This window comes from Triticum aestivum, chromosome 5D (genome assembly GCF_018294505.1).
Source record: "Triticum aestivum cultivar Chinese Spring chromosome 5D, IWGSC CS RefSeq v2.1, whole genome shotgun sequence".
Lineage (NCBI taxonomy): Eukaryota > Viridiplantae > Streptophyta > Magnoliopsida > Poales > Poaceae > Triticum > Triticum aestivum.
In genome coordinates, this window is record NC_057808.1 from 550,796,868 (window position 1) to 550,820,838 (window position 23,971).

Below are 23,971 nucleotides of genomic sequence, written 5' to 3' on the forward strand. Positions count from 1 at the left end.
CTTCTCATGTTTATTGAATGCTCGCAGACTCCAGCTTAGTCCAATGCACGTGCACTCCTATTATTATTCACATCGTTCAGTCGTGCAAGTGAAAGGCAATTATGACGATATATGATGGACTGATGGAGATGAGAGAAGCTGGTATGAACTCGACCTCTCTTGTTTTTGTAAATATGATTAGTTCATCGTTCCTGATTCAGCCTATTATGAATAAACATGTGTGCAATGACAATTAGTGATCATAGTTGCTTATGCCATGCTTGATTAGCTATGAGTTATAATGGTTTACCTTGCGTGCCAACATGCTATTAAAATGGTTGTGATGTGGTATAGCGGGGTGGTATCCTCCTTTGAATGATTTAAGTGACTCGACTTGGCACATGTTCACACATGTAGTTGAAACAAATCAACATAGCCTTCACGATATTTATGTTCATAGTGGATTATATCCTACTCATGCTTGCACTCAATGTTTATTAATTTTGATGCATGTTCATGACTGTTGTCGCTCTCTAGTTGGTCGCTTCCCAGTCTTTTGCTAGCCTTCACTTGTACTAAGCGGGAATACTGCTTGTGCATCCAATCCCTTAAACCCCAAAGTTATTCCATATGAGTCCACTATACCTTCCTATATGCGGTATCTACCTGCCGTTCCAAGTAAATTTGTATGTGCCAAACTCTAAACCTTCAAATGAAATTCTGTTTTGTATGCTCGAATAGCTCATGTATCAACTAGGGTTGTCCGTATCTTCCATGCTAGGCGGGTTATTCTCAAGAGGAGTGGACTCCGCTCCTCACTCACGAGAAAATGGCTGGTCACCGGGATGCCCAGTCCCATGCTTTATGCAAACTAAATCAAAATAATTGCAAACAAAACTCCCCCTGGGACTGTTGCTAGTTGGAGGCACTCGTTGTTTCGAGCAAGCCATGGATTGATGCTTGTTGGTGGAGGGGGAGTATAAACTTTACCATTCTGTTTGGGAACCGCCTATAATGTGTGTAGCATGGAAGATATCGCCATCTCTTGGTTGTTATGTTGACAATGAAAGTATGCCGCTCAAAATATTATTTATCTCTATTTCAAAACCGAGCTCTGGCACCTCTACAAATCCTTGCTTCCCTCTGCGAAGGGCCTATCTATTTACTTTTATGTTGAGTCATCACCCTCTTATTAAAAAGCACTAGCTGGAGAGCGCAGCTGTCATTTGCATCCATTACTATTAATTTATATTGGGTATGACTATGACTGGATCTCTTTTACCATGAATTACAATGTCTAGTCAGTCCTTGATCTTTAAAGGTGCTCTGCATTTATGTTTTGCAGTCTTAGAAAGGGCTAGCGAGATACCATCTTGCTATATCATATCATGATTGTTTTGAGAAAGTGTTGTCATCCGAGATTTATTATTATGGCTTGCTAGTTGATTATGCCATTGATATGAGTAAACATGAGACCTAAGAGTAATTGTGAATATGGTTAGTTCATAATCTTTGCTGAAAACTTGAATGATGGCTTTACATATTTACAACAACAAGAGCAAATAGAGTTTGTAAAAGTTTTTCTTTATCACTTTCAGTTTATCAACTGAATTGCTTGAGGACAAGCAAAGGTTTAAGCTTGGGGGAGTTTATACGTCTATGTCGTATCTACTTTTCCAAACACTTTTGCCCTTGTTTTGGACTCTAACTTGCATGATTTGAATGGAACTAACCCAGACTGACGCTGTTTTCAGCAAACTTTCCATGGTGTTATTTATGTGCAGAAACAAAAGTTCTCGGAATGACCTGAAATTCCACAGAACGTCTATTTGGAAATAATAAAAATTCCTTGCAAAAGATGAAGACCAGGGGGCCCACACCCTAGCCACAAGGGTGGGGGGCACGCCTGCCCCCCTAGGGCGCGCCCCCTACCTCGTGGCCCCCCTGGAGCTCCTCCGACCTCAACTCCAACTCTATATATTTGCTTTCGGAGAGAAAAAAATCAAGGAGAAGGATTCATCGCGTTTTATGATACAGAGCCGACGCCAAGCCCTAAAACCTCTCGGGAGGGCTGATGTGGAGTCCGTTCGGGGCTCCGGAGAGGGGGATTCGTCACCATCGTCATCATCAACCATCCTCCATCACCAATTTCATGATGCTCTCCGCCGTGCGTGAGTAATTCCATCGTAGGCTTGCTGGACGGTGACGGGTTGGATGAGATCTATCATGTAATCGAGTTAGTTTTGTTAGGATTTGATCCCTAGTATCCCCTATGTTCTAAGATTGATGTTGCTATGACTTTGCTATGCTTAATGCTTGTCACTAGGGCCCGAGTGCCACGATTTCAGATCTGAACCTATTTGTTTTCATGAATATATGTGAGTTCTTGATCCTATCTTGCAAGTCTATAGTCACCTACTATGTGTTATGATCCGGCAACCCCGAAGTGACAATAATCGTGACCACTCCCGGTGATGACCGTAGTTTGAGGAGTTCATGTATTCACTATGTGCTAATGCTTTGTTCCGGTACTCTATGAAAAGGAGGCTTTAATATCCCTTAGTTTCCATTAGGACCCCGCTGCCACGGGAGGGTAGGACAAAAGATGTCATGCAAGATCTTTTCCATAAGCACGTATGACTATATTCGGAATACATGCCTACATTACATTGATGAATTGGAGCTAGTTCTGTGTCACCCTATGTTATGACTGTTACATGATGAACCGCATCTGGCATAATTCTCCATCACCGATCCAATGCCTACGAGCTTTTCACATATTGTTCTTCGCTTATTTACTTTTCCGTTGCTACTGTTACAATCACTACAAAACACGAAAATATTACTTTTGTTACCGTTACCACTACTATCATATTACTTTGCTACTAAATACTTGTGCTGCAGATACTAAGTTATCCAGGTGTGGTTGAATTGACAACTCAACTGCTAATACTTGAGAATATTCTTTGGCTCCCCTTGTGTCAAATCAATAAATTTGGGTTGAATACTCTACCCTCAAAAACTGTTGCGATCCCCTATACTTGTGGGTTATCAGCAACCGTTACCCTTCGTGGGTTGAAGTCTCCATCAACGTGGATGTACGATAGCACCACCTATCGGAACCACGGATAAAAATTCTCCGTGTCTCCAAATTGCGTTTGCATACTCCAATCCCTTCCCTTTACATTCTTGCAACTTGCATGCTTTACTTTCCGCTGCTCATATACTCTTGTCATGCTTGCTTGATATGTATTGTGAATGCTTAAACTTGTGCTAAAACTCCACATCAACCTAAAGAATCTAAAAACTGCAACTTTTCTTGATTAGAGTCTATTCACCCCCCCCCCTCTAGACACCTCTTCTCGATCCTTTCAATTGGTATCAGAGCTTTGGTCTCCATTGCTTTGGTTTAAACACCTTTGGAGGAAGATGGATGTGTCTACATTGGGGAGTCTTAGACATAGAGTGCCTATTCTTGATGGAGAGTTCTTTCATGAGTGGAGAAATGAAATGCTTGAGATTTTCAATGAATATCATTTGAACAAGTACATTACTAGTCCTTGTGCACCTCATATTGATCCTTTGCATCCTACACCCGAAGAGGATCTTGACATGATTAGCAATCTTAGAACTATCAATCTTATCATTAGAGGATTGCCCAAAAATTTGATTGCTAGCTTACCTACTCTTGATTGTGCCTATACTATATGGAGATTTCTTGATGAACGATTTCCAAATTATTCCTTGAAAAATTTAGACAAAATTCTCCATAAGTCTATTGCCTTGAGTAAGATGAGTACCAATGATCCTAAGTTTGATGATTGTCTATTTGAGCTTCGTGATCTCATGCGTGCCAAAGGAGATGTTGGAATCATTAGCAATATCATTTCTGAAGCTATTAGAATTCATAAAGATAGCCATTGTAATGATCATTTATCTAATGAATTACCCTCTCACAAGATGATGTTGAACATGGATACTATGATGAGGATGATGATAGTGACTATGATCTTGATGATGCAATGAGACACTTTGGTCTTATGGCAAATCTACGCGGCTACATGGCTGGAGGAAAGGAATGGGTCCTTGATAGTGGATGTACTGATCATATGACCGGAGACAAAGATATGTTCCGTGAGCTTGCTGAAAACGACGGCCCTCGAAAGTATGTCACCATTGGTGATAACTCAAAGGGTAAGGTGGTTGGCCTAGGTAAGGTGGTCATCTCTCATGATAGCTCCATACAAAATGTCATGCTCGTTGAATCTCTTGGGTACAATTTACTTTCAGTATCTAGACTTGTTGATTTCGGTTTCAATGTCCTATTTACTAAGGTAGATTGCCAAGTTTTCGAAGAGACAATCATAAAATGGTCTTTACCAGTATACGTAGAGGTGATCTTTACATTGTTGATTTCACTAAAAAGGCTCAACCTAGAACTTGCTTAATTGCTAAATCTTCTAAAGGCTGGTTGTGGCATAGAAGGCTAGGTCATGTGGGCATGCGAAATCTTGATAAGCTTATTAAAGGTGATCATATCCTTGGAGTAAAAGATGTCATATTTGACAAGGATAGACTTTGTAGTGCTTGTCAGGCAGGAAAACAAGTTGGAGGGAGTCATCGCGTGAAGAACATCATGACCACGAGAAGACCACTCGAGCTACTTCACATGGATCTCTTTGGTCCCAATGCCTACAAGAGTCTCGGTGATAACTCATTTGGTCTAGTCATAGTTGATGATTATTCAAGATTTACGTGGGTGTTCTTTCTTGATGATAAATCGCAGGTCCAAAAGATCTTCAAAAACTTCGCTAGGCAGGCCCAAAATCAATTTGACGTGAAGATCAAGAAGGTTCAGAGCGACAACGGAACGGAGTTCAAGAACGCAAATGTGGATACCTTTCTTGACGAAGAAGGGATTTCACACGAGTTCTCGGCTACGTACACGCCTCAACAAAATGGAGTTGTTGAGAGAAAGAACCGAACTCTTATTGAGATGGCAAGAACGATGCTTGATGAGTACAAGACTCCAAAACACTTTTGGGCGGAAGTGGTTGAAACAGCTTGTCATGCAACAAATCGCTTGTATCTTCACAAGCTACTCGGCAAGACGGCATACGAGCTCCACACCGGTAACAAACCCCAAGTTGGATACTTTCGAGTATTTGGCTCAAAGTGCTACATTCTTGATAAGCATCGTCGTTCTAAATTTGCTCCTAAATCTCATGAAGGTTTCCTACTTGGTTATGGCTCAAACTCTCACACTTACCGTGTCTACAACAATTTGACCCGAAAGGTTGAAGAGACGGTAGATGTGAAGTTTGATGAATCTAGCGGCTCGCAAGTAGAGCAATTTCCAATTGATGTAGGAGACAAAGACCCTTCAGAAGCAATCCAAGACTTGTCTATTGGCAAGATTCGTCCAATGGAGGTGAAGGAGAGTACCTCGTCCGTCCAAGTGGAAGCTTCTACCTCACGACAAGGTGAACCAAGAATTGATACGGAAGCATCCACAAGTGGGACACACCAAGACGAAGAAAACGAGGAAGTACACCAAGATGAACATCAACAACCTCCTTCTCCACCACGGCAAGAGAATGACAACGTCAACAATGAAGACAGCCAAGAAGAAGAACAAGATGAAGAAGATGTTCCACCCCGAGCCAAGCCAAAGCTCCCACGAGTTCGAGCAAGAATCGCCAAAGACCATCCCGTCGAGCAAATCTACAATGATATCCAAACCGGGAGAATCACTCGCTCTAAAACTCGTTTGGCTAACTTTTGTGAACATTATTCATTCATCTCTAGCATTGAACCTATCAAGGTTGAAGAAGCATTGGAAGATCCGGATTGGATAAACGCTATGCATGAAGAGCTACACAACTTTGAGAGAAACCAAGTGTGGACATTGGTCGAGAAGGCCGACAACAACCACAACATCATCAGTACCAAATGGGTGTTTCGCAACAAGCAAGATGAAGATGGTCAAGTCGTCCGCAACAAAGCACGCCTAGTCACCCAGGGCTACACTCAAGTCGAAGGTATGGACTATGGTGAGACATATGCTCCCGTTGCTAGACTTGAATCCATTCGCATCTTACTTGCTTATGCTAATCACCATGATATCACCTTGTACCAAATGGACATTAAAAGTGCTTTTCTAAATGGTGAAATTGAGGAGGAAGTTTATGTTAAGCAACCTCCCGGCTTTGTCAATCCTAAGAAACCTAATCATGTTTACAAACTTCACAAAGCTCTTTATGGTCTTAAACAAGCTCCTAGAGCGTGGTATAAATGCTTAACCAAGTTCCTCATTGAAAAAGGCTTTGAAATTGGAAAATAGATTCTACTCTTTTTACTAAAAGGGTTAATGGAGAAATATTTGTGTGTCAAATTTATGTTGATGATATTCTATTTGGTTCGACTAACCCTCATTTTAGTGAGAAGTTTGGAAAGCTAATGTCGGAGAAGTTTGAGATGTCTATGATGAGTGAACTCAAATTCTTTCTCGGTTTACAAATCAAGAAAACTAAGGAAGGTACCTTTGTCTCTCAAACAGAGTACACCAAGGACTTATTCAAGAAGTTCAATATGCAAGAATGCAAAGGTATGACTACACCCATGCCTACTAGTGGACATCTTGATTTGACCAAAGATGGTGAACCGGTTGATCAAAAGGTTTACCGCTCCATGATTGGTTCATTGTTATATCTATGTGCCTCTCGTCCCGATATTATGCTAAGTGTGTGCATGTGTGCACGATATCAAGCGGCCCCTAAGGAGTGTCATCTTAAGGCTGTGAAACTGATAGTGAGATACTTAATACACACACCAAATTTTGGCATTTGGTATCCTAAGAGGTCTTCTTTCGATCTTGTTGGTTACTCCGATATGGACTATGCCGGAGACAAGGTTGATAGAAAGTCCACTTCGGGTACTTGTCAATTTCTTGGTAGATCTCTTGTGTCTTGGTCCTCCAAGAAACAAAACTCGGTATCCTTATCCACCGCTGAAGCAGAATACATTGCCGCTGGTTCATGTTGTGCGCAACTAAAGATTATGGGATATATGTGAAACATGTTCCATTGCTTTGTGACAATGAAAGTGCTATCAAGATTGCTCACAATCCCGTGCAACATTCTCGAACTAAGCATATTGAAGTTCGTCATCATTTCATTCGAGATCATGTTGCCAAAGGGGACATTGATCTTAAGCATGTTCGTACCGATAAGCAATTGGCGGATATATTCACCAAACCGCTTGATGAGAAAGTCTTTTGCCGTTTGAGAGGAGAATTGAACATCATTGATGCTTCAAACTTGGAGTAGAAACTCCATTTGGATGCATGCAAGGCATGAGCCTTTGACTAATCCTTGATATTTCCTTCATGATGCTATCTATATGTCTTGGATATACTTGCACCCTTGCATGCTATCTAACCCTTCTAGGTACTTGGATGAATCTAAATCCATGAAATTGCAACTCACTCATATCTTGAGCAATTTCTACATCACCAAGTCTCTACACAATGGTGGTTGAAGACAAGGAAGCACAAAACCCTTCAAACATATCCTTTGACAAATTATATGTTAAGTTTTATGATCGTCATTTTGGATACACAAGTGCTCTTCCTTGCAAAACTAACCCATGTAGGTAGATGAACTCAACTTCCAAGTGGTGCTCCCAACTCTTGATGAGCTACATCAATATCGAGCAACCCACACAAGTTCAACTATATGATCAAGATCAACACCACCACCCAAGGTATTTTATTCCATCTTAGAGAAGCTCTACTCAAAGACATGAGTCAAAGCAACTCAACAAGATGTGAATACATCAAGATGCTTAAAAAAATGGTAACCCCATTTTGAGCTTAAACGATGAGTATGACCTATGATCAAGTGCCCTCACTTGACTCCCAAGTCAATTTACTCTAACATAGGTGACTTTGTCGCCGCCCAATTCTAGATGAAGTTCTCCTGTGTTTCTCCGTGCTCTTGCATTTGTCTCGTGCATATTTATTTCCCCTTTCAAAAAAATTCATTCAGATTCTTTTTCTGTTTATTTTGTGTTCTGCATTCTCTGCATCAAACTCATTGCAAATCTTTCAGGTAATTCCTTGCAAATCCTTGTGAGATCTTAATTGCCTAGTGAGCTGAGGTGACAAGTGTTTTCTCTGTGATGGACTCGGTCACACCGGTTTGTTTCCTTCGGTCCAACCGAATTCTTTCCGTACAACCGAAGCACACAACTCGGTGCCACCGATTCCACTACAGGAAAGGCAGCTTGCCACTTGTTCCTGCATTCTTTATGCTCCAGCTCCACTCAATGATTCTTGTCCTCTACTAGCGTCACATTCGACTTGCTACTTTGCTTTGTGACTCAAGGACCAAACCCATTGTGACAAAAAACCAGAAGAACCCTTCTTGGAAATTGATGTCAAAGGGGGAGAGAGAGACCACATCAAAGCTTAATTATTTCTATAGGGGGAGAGCACACTCAGGGGGAGAGTGTAAGAAACCCCAGATGCTTGGTATTCAAGAGGAGAGAAGTCACATGTCTTCAAGAGGGGAAAGACATGTTCATATTTGATTGTTTGCATTAGCTCTATTTCTTTTCTTTGCTCTGATTTTCTGTTCCCTATCTTCTCCCAATATCCCATGCACGATTCAGGGGGAGCAAGACATCTAAGGGAAGGAAATCCTCGAATTCATTACATATTTTTACCTTTGGGGACATGTCTATATCCAATAGAGTACTCAGTACTCACTCTCTACATGTTATCCCAGTCTTGGTACTCTTGTGGTTTCTTTTGTTTGCTCTGGCTAGTAGGTGTATCTGTGTTATCTAACCTTGTTTACTCAGGTTCATTTCTTCCTAAGCCAACTCAAGACCACAAGGTAAGTATATGCATCACAGTCATGTGTACGAGGATCTCTTGCTGTTGTACATACTGTTTGCAAGAAGGACTCATGAGCATGAAGGTACATTTCCCATATTCACATCATTTGCTCTGATGCATATAGCCAAGATACATGTAACACATGGCTTACTCTGTCATGCTTATGCATTCACATGCTCCTATGTTCCATATTTATATGATTGCATACATGTAGGGGGAGCCTATGCATGTTATATGTCTTTCCAAAGCTTTACTTGTTATTCTCTATATCTTTATCTAAAGCTTTGATGTATGTTGTCATCAAATACCAAAAAGGGGGAGATTGAAAGCACAAGTGCTCCCTGGGTGATTTTGGTAATTAATGTCAACATATCTCTTGTTGGACTAATACTTCTACCTAGTATGTTTCAGATAAGTTCAACAATGGAGTGGCATGGGCTAGAGGATGTGGAACCCCTTCAAAATGTTGAAGACAAAGGATTGGCTCAAGCACAAAGCTCGGGACTCTACATTTTCTATTTTAGTGGTCCAAGATCACATTGAGTCCATAGGAAAGCCAATACTATTAAGAGGGGATGAGGTGTTGCTTAATGGCCTGCTTGCTCAAAGTGCTTAGTGATATGCTCCAAAGCCCTCAACCACTTTCTCACATCCACATATGTCATAAACCAAAAATCAAACTCGGACCCACCGAAACTTTCTATCCGGCGCCACCGAGTTCAATTGACATAGCCACTGCCAGAAACCCTAATCAATTCGGTCTCACCGAGATGGGCTTGCAAACTCTCTGTTGCCTATTGCAATAATTTCGGTCCCACCGAGATATGCAATCGGCCCCACCGAGTTTGCTTGGCCAACTCTCTGTTTCGTTTATTACCCAAATCGGTCCCACCGAGTTTGTGTAATCGGTCAAACCGAGATGAAGATTTACCCTAACCCTAGCACATCGGTCCCACCGAGTTGATCCATCCGATCTCACCGAAATACCTAACGGTCACATTATGAACCAAATCGGTCTGACCGAGTTCTCTGAATCGGTCCCACCGAGTTTGGTGATTTGTGTGTAACGGTTAGATTTTGTGTGGAGGCTATATATACCCCTCCACCCACTCTTCATTCGTGGAGAGAGCCATCAGAACATGCCTACACTTCCAACACATATTTTCTGAGAGAGAACCACCTACACTTGTGTTGAGGTCAAGATATCCCATTCCAACCACATAAATCTTGATCTCTAGCCTTCCCCAAGTTGCTTTCCACTCAAATCTTCTTTCCACCAAATCCAAATCCCGTGAGAGAGAGTTGAGTGTTGGGGAGACTATCATTTGAAGCACAAGAGCAAGGAGTTCATAATCAACACACCATTTGTTACTTCTTGGAGAGTGGTGTCTCCTAGATTGTCTAGGTGTCACTTGGGAGCCTCCGTCAAGATTGTGGAGTTGAACCAAGGAGTTTGTAAGGGCAAGGAGATCGCCTACTTCGTGAAGATCTACCCGAGTGAGGCAAGTCCTTCGTGGGCGACGGCCATGGTGGGATAGACAAGGTTGCTTTTTCGTGGACCCTTCGTGGGTGGAGCCCTCCATGGACTCGCGCAACCATTACCCTTCGTGGGTTGAAGTCTCCATCAACGTGGATGTACGATAGCACCACCTATCGGAACCACGGATAAAAATTCTCCGTGTCTCCAAATTGCGTTTGCATACTCCAATCCCTTCCCTTTACATTCTTGCAACTTGCATGCTTTACTTTTCGCTACTCATATACTCTTGTCATGCTTGCTTGATATGTATTGTGAATGCTTAAACTTGTGCTAAAACTCCACATCAACCTAAAGAATCTAAAAACTGCAACTTTTCTTGATTAGAGTCTATTCACCCCCCCCCCCCCCAGACACCTCTTCTCGATACTTTCAGTCTGACAACAATTTAATTGTGAGGTACCAAATTTGAACCATTTGTTGTAATAAATTACTTTCCTTCATTGATTTCTTCAATTTCTCAAACTACATAATGTAGATGTACTTATGGTAGGGATCTAAAACGTAGTCTAATAAATATCTTACTGTAGATTTTAAAGTATATGATTAGGTAAACATAGTCATAGAAACGTCTAGAGTACAAATTGAATCGTTTGCACGATTATTTACCCAATTTTTCGTGATCAAATGTGATCTACATATTATTGTGGGTTTGGTAGTAAGTTGATAACTGTGTAAGCTTTATAATTGGTATTGAAATAACATTTCTAACAATAATAATAAAAAATAAAAATGAAATGGATTATACTAACTTTGCATACATATGGTTCCATTATTTGATATGCTCTCCTGGAATTTGCTTGGTATTGTTTGATATGAACATGTACTCCTGCCAGTTTATGAAATAAACTAAAAGTCCACACACATAATTAAATATGGAAATCTAGTTAGCTAGATCTCAGTACAACCTTCAAGGATTTTATCGGAGCTAGGATATCACCCTAACTAAACTCATTGCCAAGGATAATGTTGGTACGTTTAAACTTACATTGTAGACGATATTTGGTTTCTTGTCTGAGCTTACTCTTGCAATTTGAATATTTTGTAGATTTTTAGTATTTGGGGCCTGATCCTCATAGGATCTAGCAGTTGATTTGTTTCCATGCAACCGCAACCATATAAAAAAAACCTTTCCACCGCCACACCTTTTTTTGAAACCACCACCATTTTTGCAGCAACAACAACCACAAACATGAACAGACCAAATCAGGCACTATAACATCAAACATGTAGCACATTGACATTGTATGGAATCTTTGTAGCATATGCACCATATACATTTACTATTCATATTGATCTATCTACTGATTCTCGATCGAGGGGAGACTATCAGGTGCTCCCATGATACGAGAGCTACCGGGCCGTTGGATCATGGGTCCAACGGTTAGCTTTGGAGTTTCTAGACCTGGGTGCAATTATCAGACTTTTTGGGTGGTTTTGTGCAAATTTCGACGAGCACTTCATGCGACTGTTTCATACAGAATCAACAAAAATTCTTATTTAATAGTTTCAGTTTAAAAAAATTGGAAAAAATTCCATGGAAACCTATATGTGTTTGCTATGAATCTGTGAAAAATCGTTGAAACCATTGTGATTTGTAGGCTGTAGAAAAAATACAATTCCGGCCCAACAGCAAAAAATATTGGCCCAGTTTGGAAAAACATATTTGTTTTTTTCTTCTGTACACCACGCGTGAAAGTATACTCTTACGAAATTCTGCACATGCTTAGTATACATGTGTTATGTGTGCTCACAAAAAGTTTCGATTTTTTGTACTCGCAAACAAAAAAAGGTTTTGATTTTTTCTACCCGCAAAAAAAAAGTTTTGATTTTTCGCGCTGTAGAAAATTTGAAAACGAGCTCCAAAGTACCAAAGAACCATTCGCATTTTGCGCCACAGTTACCTCTTTTACAAGCAGGGAATGATGGATGCCGGAGCGTCGTCAACCAAACACTAGGCGGGGAGAATTTAAGCTCATGCGATTCGCAAAGGACGAGCAGACGATTTGCAAAACTTTGCCCAGCGTATTTCGGCAAATCGACGGATTTGCCTTTCCTTGTCACTTGGCTTAAACCTATGACTTTACCGAGTACCCTCAGTGGGCAGGCGATTAAATGAATCAAAGTTGTGATGGGATCAAAGGCTTTACTGTACTAGTAAGCGTGCACGTGCAACGCACGTCACCATGGATACATATACAATTCGTGTGAGTATAAATGGAATACAAATGATCCCTTCGTCCCACGGCGCATATTCACCTATTCGCATAGCTCCATTCTTTATGGAAGCGACACACCATATGTATTTAACTTTCGTATATAATCATTATTCTTCTTATATCGTAAGCCTAATCATAATTTACTTGATGTTACGCACCTTCAATGTAAACCACTAAATCAGACACCTTCAAAGCATCAATAAACTGGATGCACAATTAACCTCGCAAAGATGCATCACCATGTATCACAAGCTATACATACAACTTGTGGTACCATGATTTTGTGTAAAAAGTAACCACAACAATCGTGAAGCTCCCCATGCGCTACAATCCACGAGTCACCTCATGTCCTTATAAGGTAGTAAATATACATTAACAAAATGAAAATGAAAATGGAAGAACAGGCAGTAGCCTTCAACATGGTGAGACCTTGTACCTGCTGCACAAACAAGACAGGTAAATCTGAAAGAAAAACTGTCAAACACATTAGACCGTAAGAAACCAAGGGATAAATTTGGAAGTAGCCTCAAACATTTTTATCCATCGGAAATGGAATGGAATATTAAAGCCCAACAGCAGAAAAAAATACTCTGAAATACTTATTATAGCATTTATATATAACAAAATTAATTCCATTCTTGCAGCGGTGCAGACTGCAATAGAGGCTGCAAAAAAAGAAATATCATGGGAACACTAATATAAGATTACCTTTGCATCACAATATATGCCTAATTTTGACTTTGATTTATATGTGGCTTGTCAATGAAATATCATTTGGTATATTTACTATGCCGGTACATGATTCCCCTTCAACCGCACAAGAACAACAGAGGTTTATTATCCTGGGTAAAAAAGTCGCACCAGGATCAAGTCTGCATCAAGTTTAGTCACATTTGCAAAGAACTGGTTCTATACAAATACAATATATAAACAATGTATGCTCTCCAAATGACATGTAATTTATTCTAAAAAGGGAACCAAACTTTCTAGAATGTATGTATTTTCTCCTAGCTCCGCACTGACACTTCCGATTTAAAAGGAATCATACCCCCAATTGCCTACATATAGTATGAAAGAACATAAATCTGTCGTAAAATGATACCATGATTCCAGCGAATCTGTTAACTAACATTTTGATATGGTTTGAAAATTGTGCAATGAAATAAGGATAAGTTAGTCATCAAGCCCATAAAAAATCCAAAAGTGAATTAACCTACAATATAGGTTTGGCCATCACACTGTAGGTGATCCCCCTAACTCGAGCATGGTGGATTGGTGCAGACTCTCCCTTGAGCCAAAAAAAACTGCATTCAGTTTCAGTAAGGACGTACATGATTAATGGAGGATCAAATAGTCACCTCTATACTTTTTTGGCATGACCAACATGGAGGAAAATAACATTGCTATCGAGAATCAAGCATTAGCAATGTAAGCCGCAAATTCCTGAAAGAGAAGAAGAATTCAGTGATAGTGAATTCGAATTTCTGCAACCTGCCAAATTTAACTATTTAAGCATGAGGTCACAATCAAAAAATGTGATGCTAGTCAACTAAAAAGATTAAATTCAGAATTGTGAGATTACGGTGCAAATAATAAGCCGTACATGACAACTGTCAAAGCATCCCAATAACTTGAAAGGAAACTGGGGATGTTAAAATCATGTGTGGACACCAATAACTTGAAAGGTTAAAATTATGAAATTGAACTATACATTCACAATCCGAGACATAGTAAATAATCTGCACTGGATAGTACAGACCTCACATTAAAAGATGGGCGCACATCTGCAGAGTATATTTACATTCAGTACAAAGGCTCGTGGCTTTGTTTTGGCTGCTTCTCTGTTAGCAAGTGCGAACCCAAGATCAAGTGTTACAGAAATAATTTCTCGTCTTATATCAGTGCAGACCATATCCTTTGCCTGTCTAAGATCGCTGAAACTATGGGGAGAAGGATTGAGCTCGAGGCCTGCAAAAGTTCCCTAGGGTCAGATCGGATCAAGAGAGACGGTGGGGAGCACGGTTGGAGGAGATGGCCTCCATGGTGGGCATGCAGTCGGAGGAGATGACCTGCTCCGACGTCAATGAGGCGGAGTGAAGGATGGAGACGACGTCGTCACTCCCGCAAAGGCCGCGAGGACGGCCGAGGTCACGGGCAACATTTGCGTCTTCGCCTACCCTCGGAAGCGAACGCGGCGGCAGCGCCCCGCGCTCGCGACCTCGGGTGGCTCGTGCGTCGCCAGAAGTGGTGGCGGCACGTCGAATCGGAAGCCCCGCCAGCTCCCGCATATCCGGCAGCGCGTAACGCGTTGAATCGGAGGCTGCAGACGGCGGCGGCAGAGGATGGGTAGCAAGTGCGTCCTTGTGTTTTTAGGATGTGTAGCGTGTCCTTGGCAGAGGCATTCTCTCACACGCAAAAATCTCTCCCCTCCGTAACAACAAATGCATGCAGACTATGGAGGCGTTGATTGGGCGAGGAATTGATGCGGGAGTAGCCGGTTTGCATGGATCACATACGCCTGGTTTAAAGCATTAGCTATAAATGCATGCAATCCCTATTAATTTGGGATTGATTGTTGATTTCTTTATCTATTTATTAGGAGAGAGATTTCTGGTTAAGAGAGAGAAACTGGCGGAGGGGAGGTTTTCATCGGCCGGTGGAGTGGTGGTTAGGGCTGGACGGAACGAGCGGTCTTTTGGGCCCGCTCGTGGCCCGTTTAGGACCGGACCGTACGGTCCAGGACCGGTAGGAAAACTGGCCGGTCCGGGCTGCAATATTCGGCCCGAAGAAATGTCGGTCCGGTCCGGTCTTTCACCGAGCCGCTCGGTCGGACCGAGAAAGCGCAGTCACCGCGGCCGCCGTTCCTCGTCGTCGCGGCCACCTGCATCCTCTGGGTGAACCAACATGTCTCCGAGCTTCCGCTCTCCATCCTTCCTCTCCTCCCCGTGAGTCATATCCTCTTGCCGCCGGTTGCCATCACTGTCGTGCATGCACTGCCGCCGATCTGGAGTTCTCGAACATGGCATCCACCCCAACCGTGGCACCAATTCCTGCGGGTATTGCTGCTGCATGAGCTGAAATCGTGCCATGGCACGAGCTGCGGGTCAAGACGTTTTTCTTGCAACTGAATGGAACGAGAGAATGGCCAGAAACGAGTATTGCGGCCGTGCCATCCAACGTCCACCCGTACGCAGCTATGTTGTCGCTGCATGAGCTGAATCGTGCCATGCCACGAGCTCCCACAACGGCCAGATCTAACTAACCTCAAACTAATCGAAGAGGTGGACATGCACACGTTGCATGGCGAGTGATTTCTGCACTAAAGGAAAACTAAGCAGTAAACATGCACACCGGGCACAAGCTCTGAAGAACTGTGACACGATCTGAACGCTCTGCACCTCGCCGGCGCCACGAGTAAGTACTAGGGGACGATCCCGAACACTCTGAAGGTGAAGCCGCAGCTGTTGTTCGAGGCGTTTATGCACTTCTTCTGGACGAGCGCGAAGACTGTCAGTTAAATACGTGGTGTCAAACTTTCAGAAAATTCAGTTTCGTCAGTTTCAGAAAATTCAGTTCGTCAGTTTCACTCGCGCACGTCGTCCAGTTCGTCACATCACTCGCGCACGTCGCCCAACTCGCCGCTGCACTCGCGCACGTCGTCCAGTTCGTCACATCACTCGCGCACATCGCCCAACTCGCTGCTGCACTCGCGCGCGTCGCCCAACTCGCCGCTGCACCCGCACACATCAACCCTGCCCATTCGGTCCTTTCGGTCCATTCGGTCTGGCCCAGGCTTCGTCGCCGCCGGTCCGGTCCCTGAGATCAGGACCGTCATGTTGCTCGGTCCGGTCCGGCCCGGACCATCGGCGGCCGGTCCAAACGACGGCTCGGACCGGGACCGGACCGGCCTGGACCGTGTCCACCCTGAGTGATGGTCAGCCTATTATAATTGCTAATTGCACTCTGATAACTCATCAGATTAATCTAATCTGTTAGATTTCATTGATTTAGATAATCATACGGTGCTAATTAACAGGTGTACACTTAACGGGTGCACGTAAAAAAGTTCTTATTTGATTGTTTAATAGTAGTGGAGAAGTATCTGGCGCTGATCAGCCATTTGTTCTTGGAAAATGATCGAATTTGACGCGTGTTATGAACTTATGATCGATCTCTGAACTCAGTTTCAGATAAGTTTGAATTAAACCAACCGTTCAGTACTTGGAATGACACACGTACAGGTTGGGTTATGAATATGATGGCTCGAAAAGAAAAACACAGACGTCCAAACGAAATTCGGGGTGTTGGCAGACGACGGTCAGTTCCTTTCAAAGAGGAAAACTTTCTCAACCACGCGTTACAGCTTATCATGCTCTGGTTGCCTCCATCCGTGTTCTTTCATTCCCCGCTAAAAAGGAGTTAATTCATCTTTTTTTTTTTGCTGTCCACAGCTAGTCAATGTAAAAGCAACAACGCGGCAGAAATCAGCAAATAACCAGAGCAACTGGAGGCATCTTGTAGTCTTGCATCATATCATAGGAATGCAAATGCAGTGCCCACTCTGACTGACTCCTAAACCAGCCACCAAAACTTTTGCTTTCTATCGCCATCTCGCTCTGCATTGCTCACTCCCTGCCTCTTCCACCACCCGGAACCATCTCACCAACCGCGTTGTTGCTATCTGACCAGTGTGACAGGTCCAGCAAGAAGAGGAAGACGAAGGCGAGGACAATGACAAACGAAGCTGAGGGTTGTGTGGTCTGTTGAGCTGCAACGGAGATTTCCGATTTTGATCATGCCACAACCGGGGAATGAGCAAACGGAACATCATCACTTTTTAATTTCGTTGCAGAGTTCAAGAACGATCTCTCCGATTTTCAGCTTCGGTATGGGCTTTGTCAGGTGAAGGTCCATCCCTGCCAGGATGGCCTCCTGCAGACCCTCTTGCTCGGAATGCGCGGTCAGTGCGATGATCGGGGTGCGGATGCCGTGGTGGCTTTCTTCCTTGGGGATGCGCCTCGTCGCCTCATAGCCATCCATCACCGGCATCTGAATAAGTGAGAATTGAATTGGCAATCATCTATCATCAAATAAACTAAGGATTGGATTGATGTCTGGCGTGTTGTTGCTGGAGAAATGTACGTACCTGGCAATCCATGAAGATCACATCGTAGGGCCTGATCACTGTGTCTACGTGACTCTCTGGGACGCCATTTGCATCCTCTAGAGCTTTTGTGAACATGGCCACAGCCATGGAGCCATCCGTGGCAATATCCACAGCTGCTCCGAGACTGGTCAGCACCTGCTTCTGAAACATCTGCAGAACTGGGGTGTCCTCCGCCAGCAGCACGCGCATGCCCTCCAGTGGCCTGCCGTCTGCTAGTCCAAGGAGCGCCGGCGTCTCGGATGTGATTTCAGGCGCCGCCCGAGAGGTCTGATCCTCCGCTGGCAGTTCTGTCCCGAACTGATACGGATGCTGCTGCTGGAACGGGGAGGCCTGGAGGTCTCTCATGACCTGGAGGAGCTTGTGCAGCCGGGAGCCATGAATGGGCTTGCGTAGATCGAGGTCGCACATCGCCGCCTCCTTGAACCTCCTCAGATCCTGGGAGGGGGTCTTGAGGTCCGTCAGGCAGACGACTCTGCACGGCGCCTGATGCCTGATCCTCGCCAAGCTCGCCGCCTCACGGGCGACCTCGTGGAGCATCCCACTGGAGACGTCTACGATGACGAGCAGGCCGAAGGGATGGGCGTGCCCGCCGTGGTTGCCGGCCATGCCGCCGCTGTTCTGCAGGTGGCGGACCATCTCCTTGGAGCTGAAGCACCGGTCCGTGGTGCAATCAATGTCGCCGCCTCCGACGCCATGCAGCGGCGACATCAAAGCCGCCCTCGAGGGTGAGGCACCGCCGGCGACGCACGCCTTGTCAAGAATCGAGGCGAGGAGGCCGGTGTGTGGGACGGGCCACACCTTCATCCCGACGCTCTCCATCCATGTGTGCAGGATCCGACGGGTCTCGTTGCCGTGGACGAGGAGGACGCAGTGCCCGCCCTTGAAGCAGGCGGGCTCACTGAAGAGCGAGGGCGGCGTCCTCCCTTGCTCGATGTCCTCTTCAACCTCTGGAGTCTCACTGACCTTCAGGAAGACGTTGAAACCGAAGCACGTTCCCGCTTCCCCTGGCTCCTTGTCCATTATGTTGATTTCTCCTCCCATCAGACGAACCTAAGCATACAAAGTAAGTATTAAGTTTCTTGAACTTCTATTGAGTGTTACGTGCAAAGCAACATAAGTTGCCTGAATTTCTCTTAGATACAATAAATTTTCTAAGCATTTGGATTAAGATATAGCCATCTTCATCTCAAGTCACTCTAGAATTTAAACATAACCTCCAATATATGATACAAATTATTATACTTTCTAGTGTGTAAATTAAGGTGATATTTTAGGCAAGTGGCAATTCAAAAGCATAGAAAAGCATTGATGTACTTGGCAGGGTTTTAACCTCCACAAAAAGAATTGAGACCACTTACAAAGGATTGCACGATTCCAAGTCCAAGCCCGGTACCACCATGCCCTTCCTTCACTTGAACATAGTTCTCAAACACAGACTCCCTCTTCTCCTTGGGTATCCCCACACCAGTGTCAACCACCTCAAAATAAAACTCAACCGAATTGGGATCGTTTTGCAAGAACATGCAACCATTATGTTCATTACATTTCTCCCTCCTTCCAAGGAGCCATCGGAAGACCCCACCACGGCGACGGTGGGGGGCAAACCTCGTTGGGGTGCTAATCATGGATCTTCTAATGATTGGGCGGTTGGCCCATGCCCGAAGCATGACGTGGCCTTCGTGTGTGAACTTGATGGCATTGCCCAGTAGGTTGTCAAGGATCTGCTTGACACGCTTGTAGTCACCAATGGTGGCTGTGCATCGAAGCACGGAGAAGTCACAAGGGTCCCAGATTACCTCGATGCCTCTTGACATGCCGATGACATTCGCCAGGTCCATGGATTCCTCAAGCACATCTGTCATCTTGAACTCCACCTCCTCTAGTTGCATCTTCCCGGACTCCACCTTGCCCATATCCAGGATCGTGTTAAGTATATCTGCATGTAGTATACACATGTATATTAGTCATCATATGCTCAGCTAAGAGAGAGAGAGAGAGAGAGAGAGAGAGAGAGAGAGAGAGAGAGAGAAACTTGTCGTTTTATGCTTTCAAAGACGGCCACAACCAGCACAAGTGGTGCGTCAATGTGACAAAATATTTGCCTTACCACAAAATAGACAGAAAATATTGAAACACAATGTATCTACTGGCTGCTAACATGGTGATATAGGAAAATACTATTTCAACTATCCTAAACTTTAATCTTAAAAAAAAGTTGATTCTTTACCAAACAGAGATGTATTTCTTGGTTATTTTATAAATTATGAGCAAATTTTGTATTCAAAAGGTATAAAAGTTGTCTTGCACATTTTCTACACCTAAAATTATAAACATATTATTTGTGGAAACTTTACTTTTACGACTAAAGTGAAAATTTATATAATAATATGACCACATTTGCTAATTTGCCAAGTGCGGAGTAGATCTAGTACTAAAAGGTGGCGCCAACTATACATGGCATTGTTATGTATGCAATGGTACGTAGGGCCATGGATTTATGGATGCATGGAGCTTGCACACTGACCAAAGAGCTTGTTGGTGCCAACATCCATTTGGTCGAGGTTGTAGGTGAGGTTGGGGTTGTCGTGGGCCTCCAATCGAGAGAGCTCGATGAGCCCGACAACGGCGGCTAGCGAGGAGCGGATGTCATGGCTGGCACGGGCAAAGGCTTGTTCATGCTCTTGCGCTCCGCCTGCTGGGGCGCCTCCTTCTGCCTCACTAGGTCAGCGTCCAGCACCGCCTCCCGCGCACCGGCTCGCCACATCGCCCGTGCCATGAGAATGCACACCATCGCCGCGACCGCCACAACCGTGCACAAGATGCACACCGCGACCACCTCCATCTCCCGGACCTCGGACGCCACGCTTCACCCGCTGAAGCACCAGCGGAACTCCCTGGAGAGCAAGAAGAAGTATGAATGTAAATATTTGTCAGTGCGCCACTATTGCGCTCGAAGCCGTTCGGACTACAAGGAAACAAAATTTTCATGGAGAGCCTAATCTTTGAATCTGCGATGGTATCTCACTATTGGAATAGAAAAAACACTTTGATCTATCCCGTTAATTTGAAACTCTCGAGTTTTTAAGTACCCTTTCCATTTTGAGAAGTTAATGGAATTTTCTGTGAAGATCCCGCAGATACTCCCTCCGTTCCTAAATATAAGTCTTTCTAGAGATTGCACCAAGTGACTACATACAAAGCAAAATGAATGAATCTACACTCTAAAATATGTCTACATACATCCATATGTTGTATTCCATTTGAAATGTCTAAAAAGACTTATATTTAGGAACGGAGGGAGTACTTGCCACCTTAATTTTGAGAAGTTAATGTTCTGGCGCCATTACTTAAGTAAGCTTAATTTTGGTAGAGTGTTGTGTTGTGAAGAAAGAAAAAGGGGCGTCAGCTCTGCGAAGGACAGTTTATAACCCTTAAGTTTCCTTTGGTTCAAATTACGTCCCCGGACTCTGAAAACCGGCCACAATACGCTATTTTTTTTAAATAATACATTTTTTTATTAAATTACAGAAATATTATGCTGAAAAAATAATTTTCAAAAATAATACACCGTCGGCCCGCTGCAGGCCGACTGGACCTAATCGGCCCACAGCAGGCCGATCGGCTTGCTGCTGGCCGACTGCAGGCCCGGCTGGCACGCGGCGGCCTCTGGTTGGGCGGGCCACGTCGCGAGGGGGAGGGAGTGGGCTGTCGGCGTGGGTGCGCCCCTGTCGGCCTACCGCGGGCCGATCGGCCAGCTGCTGGCCGACAGGGTGCTGCCACCTCGCGCGGCTGGCCGGCTGCTGCCTTATCCTGCCCTTCGTCCCTTCTTCTTCTCCCCTTCCTCCCTTCTTCTTCTGTTCTTTTTTGTTCTTACCTTCTCCTCTCTCTACACAAAAATGCCACCAATTTATACACCTAAATGAGCAAGTTTTTCACGATTTTGGCACCGTGAATGGATTCAACTCAGTTAGGGCAGCCAAAAGAGGTCTCGATCTACTGATGGGGTAGCTCGTGGTGGTCGTGGTGAGCATTTTGGTGAAGGTGGTGGTGGTGAAGTTGGGGCAGTGTGGTGGTGGTGAAGTTGGGGCAGTGTGGTGGAGGTGAAGCTGTTGTTCGTTGTTCTTCGTTGGATGCGGAGCACCGGCAGTTTGGTGGCCGCCGTTCGTCTTTCTTCATTCGCACGCACGCTTCAAGGGTATATTTCAGCCCACATTTTATTTTTCGTAGGTGCTCCGGTAGTATTTGTTAATATGTTTCGATGTAAAATAAATTAGGTGTGCGATTATTGTTATTTTCCCCGGTAGTATACGTAAATATATTTAGGTGTCAACTAATTAGTTGTGTAAAAATGTGTAGTTGCTCCGGTAATAATCCGTACTATATGTGGATGTCAAGTATTTAGGAGTGTCAGTATTTGTAGTAGTTCCGAAAAAAGGTCCGTAATATAGGCAGTACAGTCAAATATATTAATCTGTCAATATTTGTAGTTGCTACGGCAAATATTCGTAATATACTTGTAGGTGTGTGAATTGTAATAGTTGCTCCGTTAATATTCTGTAATATATAGCTAGGTAATATATAGACATGTCTAATATTTGTTAGTGGGGATATTAAGTTGTTGCTTAATACTTGTATTTCGTTGTTGAAAAAAAAATAAGTGAGTCGAGATGTCCGATGTAGTGAAGATGAGATTTTACTACGGTCCTGGTACTGTCCAAACAACTGAGTTGGGAGCAGATCTGAGTGAATTTACTCACATAGAGGTGCCAATGAGCGCACCACAAACATGGTCTGTCAGTCAGTTGAAAAAATGGATTGCGGCAAGTTTAGGTCTTGATACTGAAACACACACCGTCGGTGTTCATGCATTGTGGACACGGTCAAGTTCAAAAATTTACTTTTATTTGAGGCCAATAGAGGGAGACTTCGATTGGGTGCGGTGGTTACAAGGTTGTGAACCAAGGGGATGCAATCCTGTTGCTTTAGTGCTTCCCGTCGTGAAGGAGGTCACTGCACATGAAGGCGAGGGTGGCTACGAAGGACAGAGCAGTCAGGTAGAAGGAGGAAATGCTTATGGTTACGAACAAGGACAGAGCAGTCAGGTAGAAGGAGGAAATGCTTATGGTTATGAACCAGGGCAGAGTAGTCAGGTAGAAGGAGGAAATGCCGATGGTGATTACAATGGCGAGGTGGACGCTGACGAGGTAGATGGGCACATGCAGAACCAGATGGAAGAAGAAGACACCGATGTTGAAAGGGGTCATGCCGATGATTCTGACGAGTCAGATGAAGAAGAAAATGCAGAGGAGGTCCCGAATCCTGCATGGTGGAATCATGACTTATCATCTGCAATGTCCATGAATGATGGACATGATTTAGCCTGGCAATATCACCAGAACAACATTGCGACGGGTGCTATGTATCCGAACAAGCAAGCCCTGAAGGATGCAATAATTAATTGGGCAATGTCCACGCAAAGGGTTTTCACAGCTCAGGTGTCCAGTCAAAAATTCCTGACAATGGTATGCAAGAACGCAGATTGTCCCGCTAGGGTGCACGGCTTTCTCCCTAAGTATGGCACAAGTTGGGTGATAAGTGACTTAGTTAATCACACTTGTCTTATTCCCTGCATCCCTCAAGATCATGCCAACCTTTCATCCACGCTTATTGCTCGATTGTTTTACGATGAGATAGTGCAGGGCAAAGCTATGGAAGTGAAGGCAGTCCAGACAAAAGTCTTCGCCAGGTTCAAGTACAGAATTTCTTATGGCAAGGCTTGGAGGGCTAAGCATGCGGCGCTTGAGAGGAGATTTGGTTCTTATTTTGATGCATATGACTCTGTTGTCCACCTCCTCCACACCCTGCAGCAGCGGAATCCAGGCACCTATATCGATATCCAAGACATGTTCATGCCAGAGTTCCCAACTGTGAGGGTGTTGCATCGTCTCTTCTTCTCTTTCGGTGTATGCATCGAAGCTTTCAGGCATTGCCGACCGGTGATATGTGTTGACGGTACTTTTCTCACAGGCAAGTACAAGGGTCAGATCCTGACAGCCATATGTCAAGACGGCCAAAATCAAGTCGTCCCACTGGCATTTGCTTTTGTGGAGAGTGAGAACATTGAAAGTTGGACATGGTTCTTCAGGCAGTTGAAAATATCAGTTGTG

At 44.0% G+C, this 23,971-nt stretch overlaps 1 protein-coding gene across 1 annotated transcript; it reads right to left on the reverse strand.

Annotated features, from left to right (window-relative positions):
- Positions 1-15,613: 15,613 nt before the first annotated feature.
- LOC123126154 (probable histidine kinase 2) lies at positions 15,614-20,646 on the reverse strand. The gene is made up of 6 exons (XM_044546545.1): positions 20,524-20,646; positions 20,329-20,395; positions 19,163-19,740; positions 17,784-18,854; positions 15,989-16,170; positions 15,614-15,734 (listed from the first exon to the last, which is right to left on the reverse strand). Exons 1-6 carry the CDS (start codon positions 20,644-20,646, stop codon positions 15,614-15,616), a joined length of 2,142 nt encoding a protein of 713 aa, XP_044402480.1.
- Positions 20,647-23,971: the final 3,325 nt, after the last annotated feature.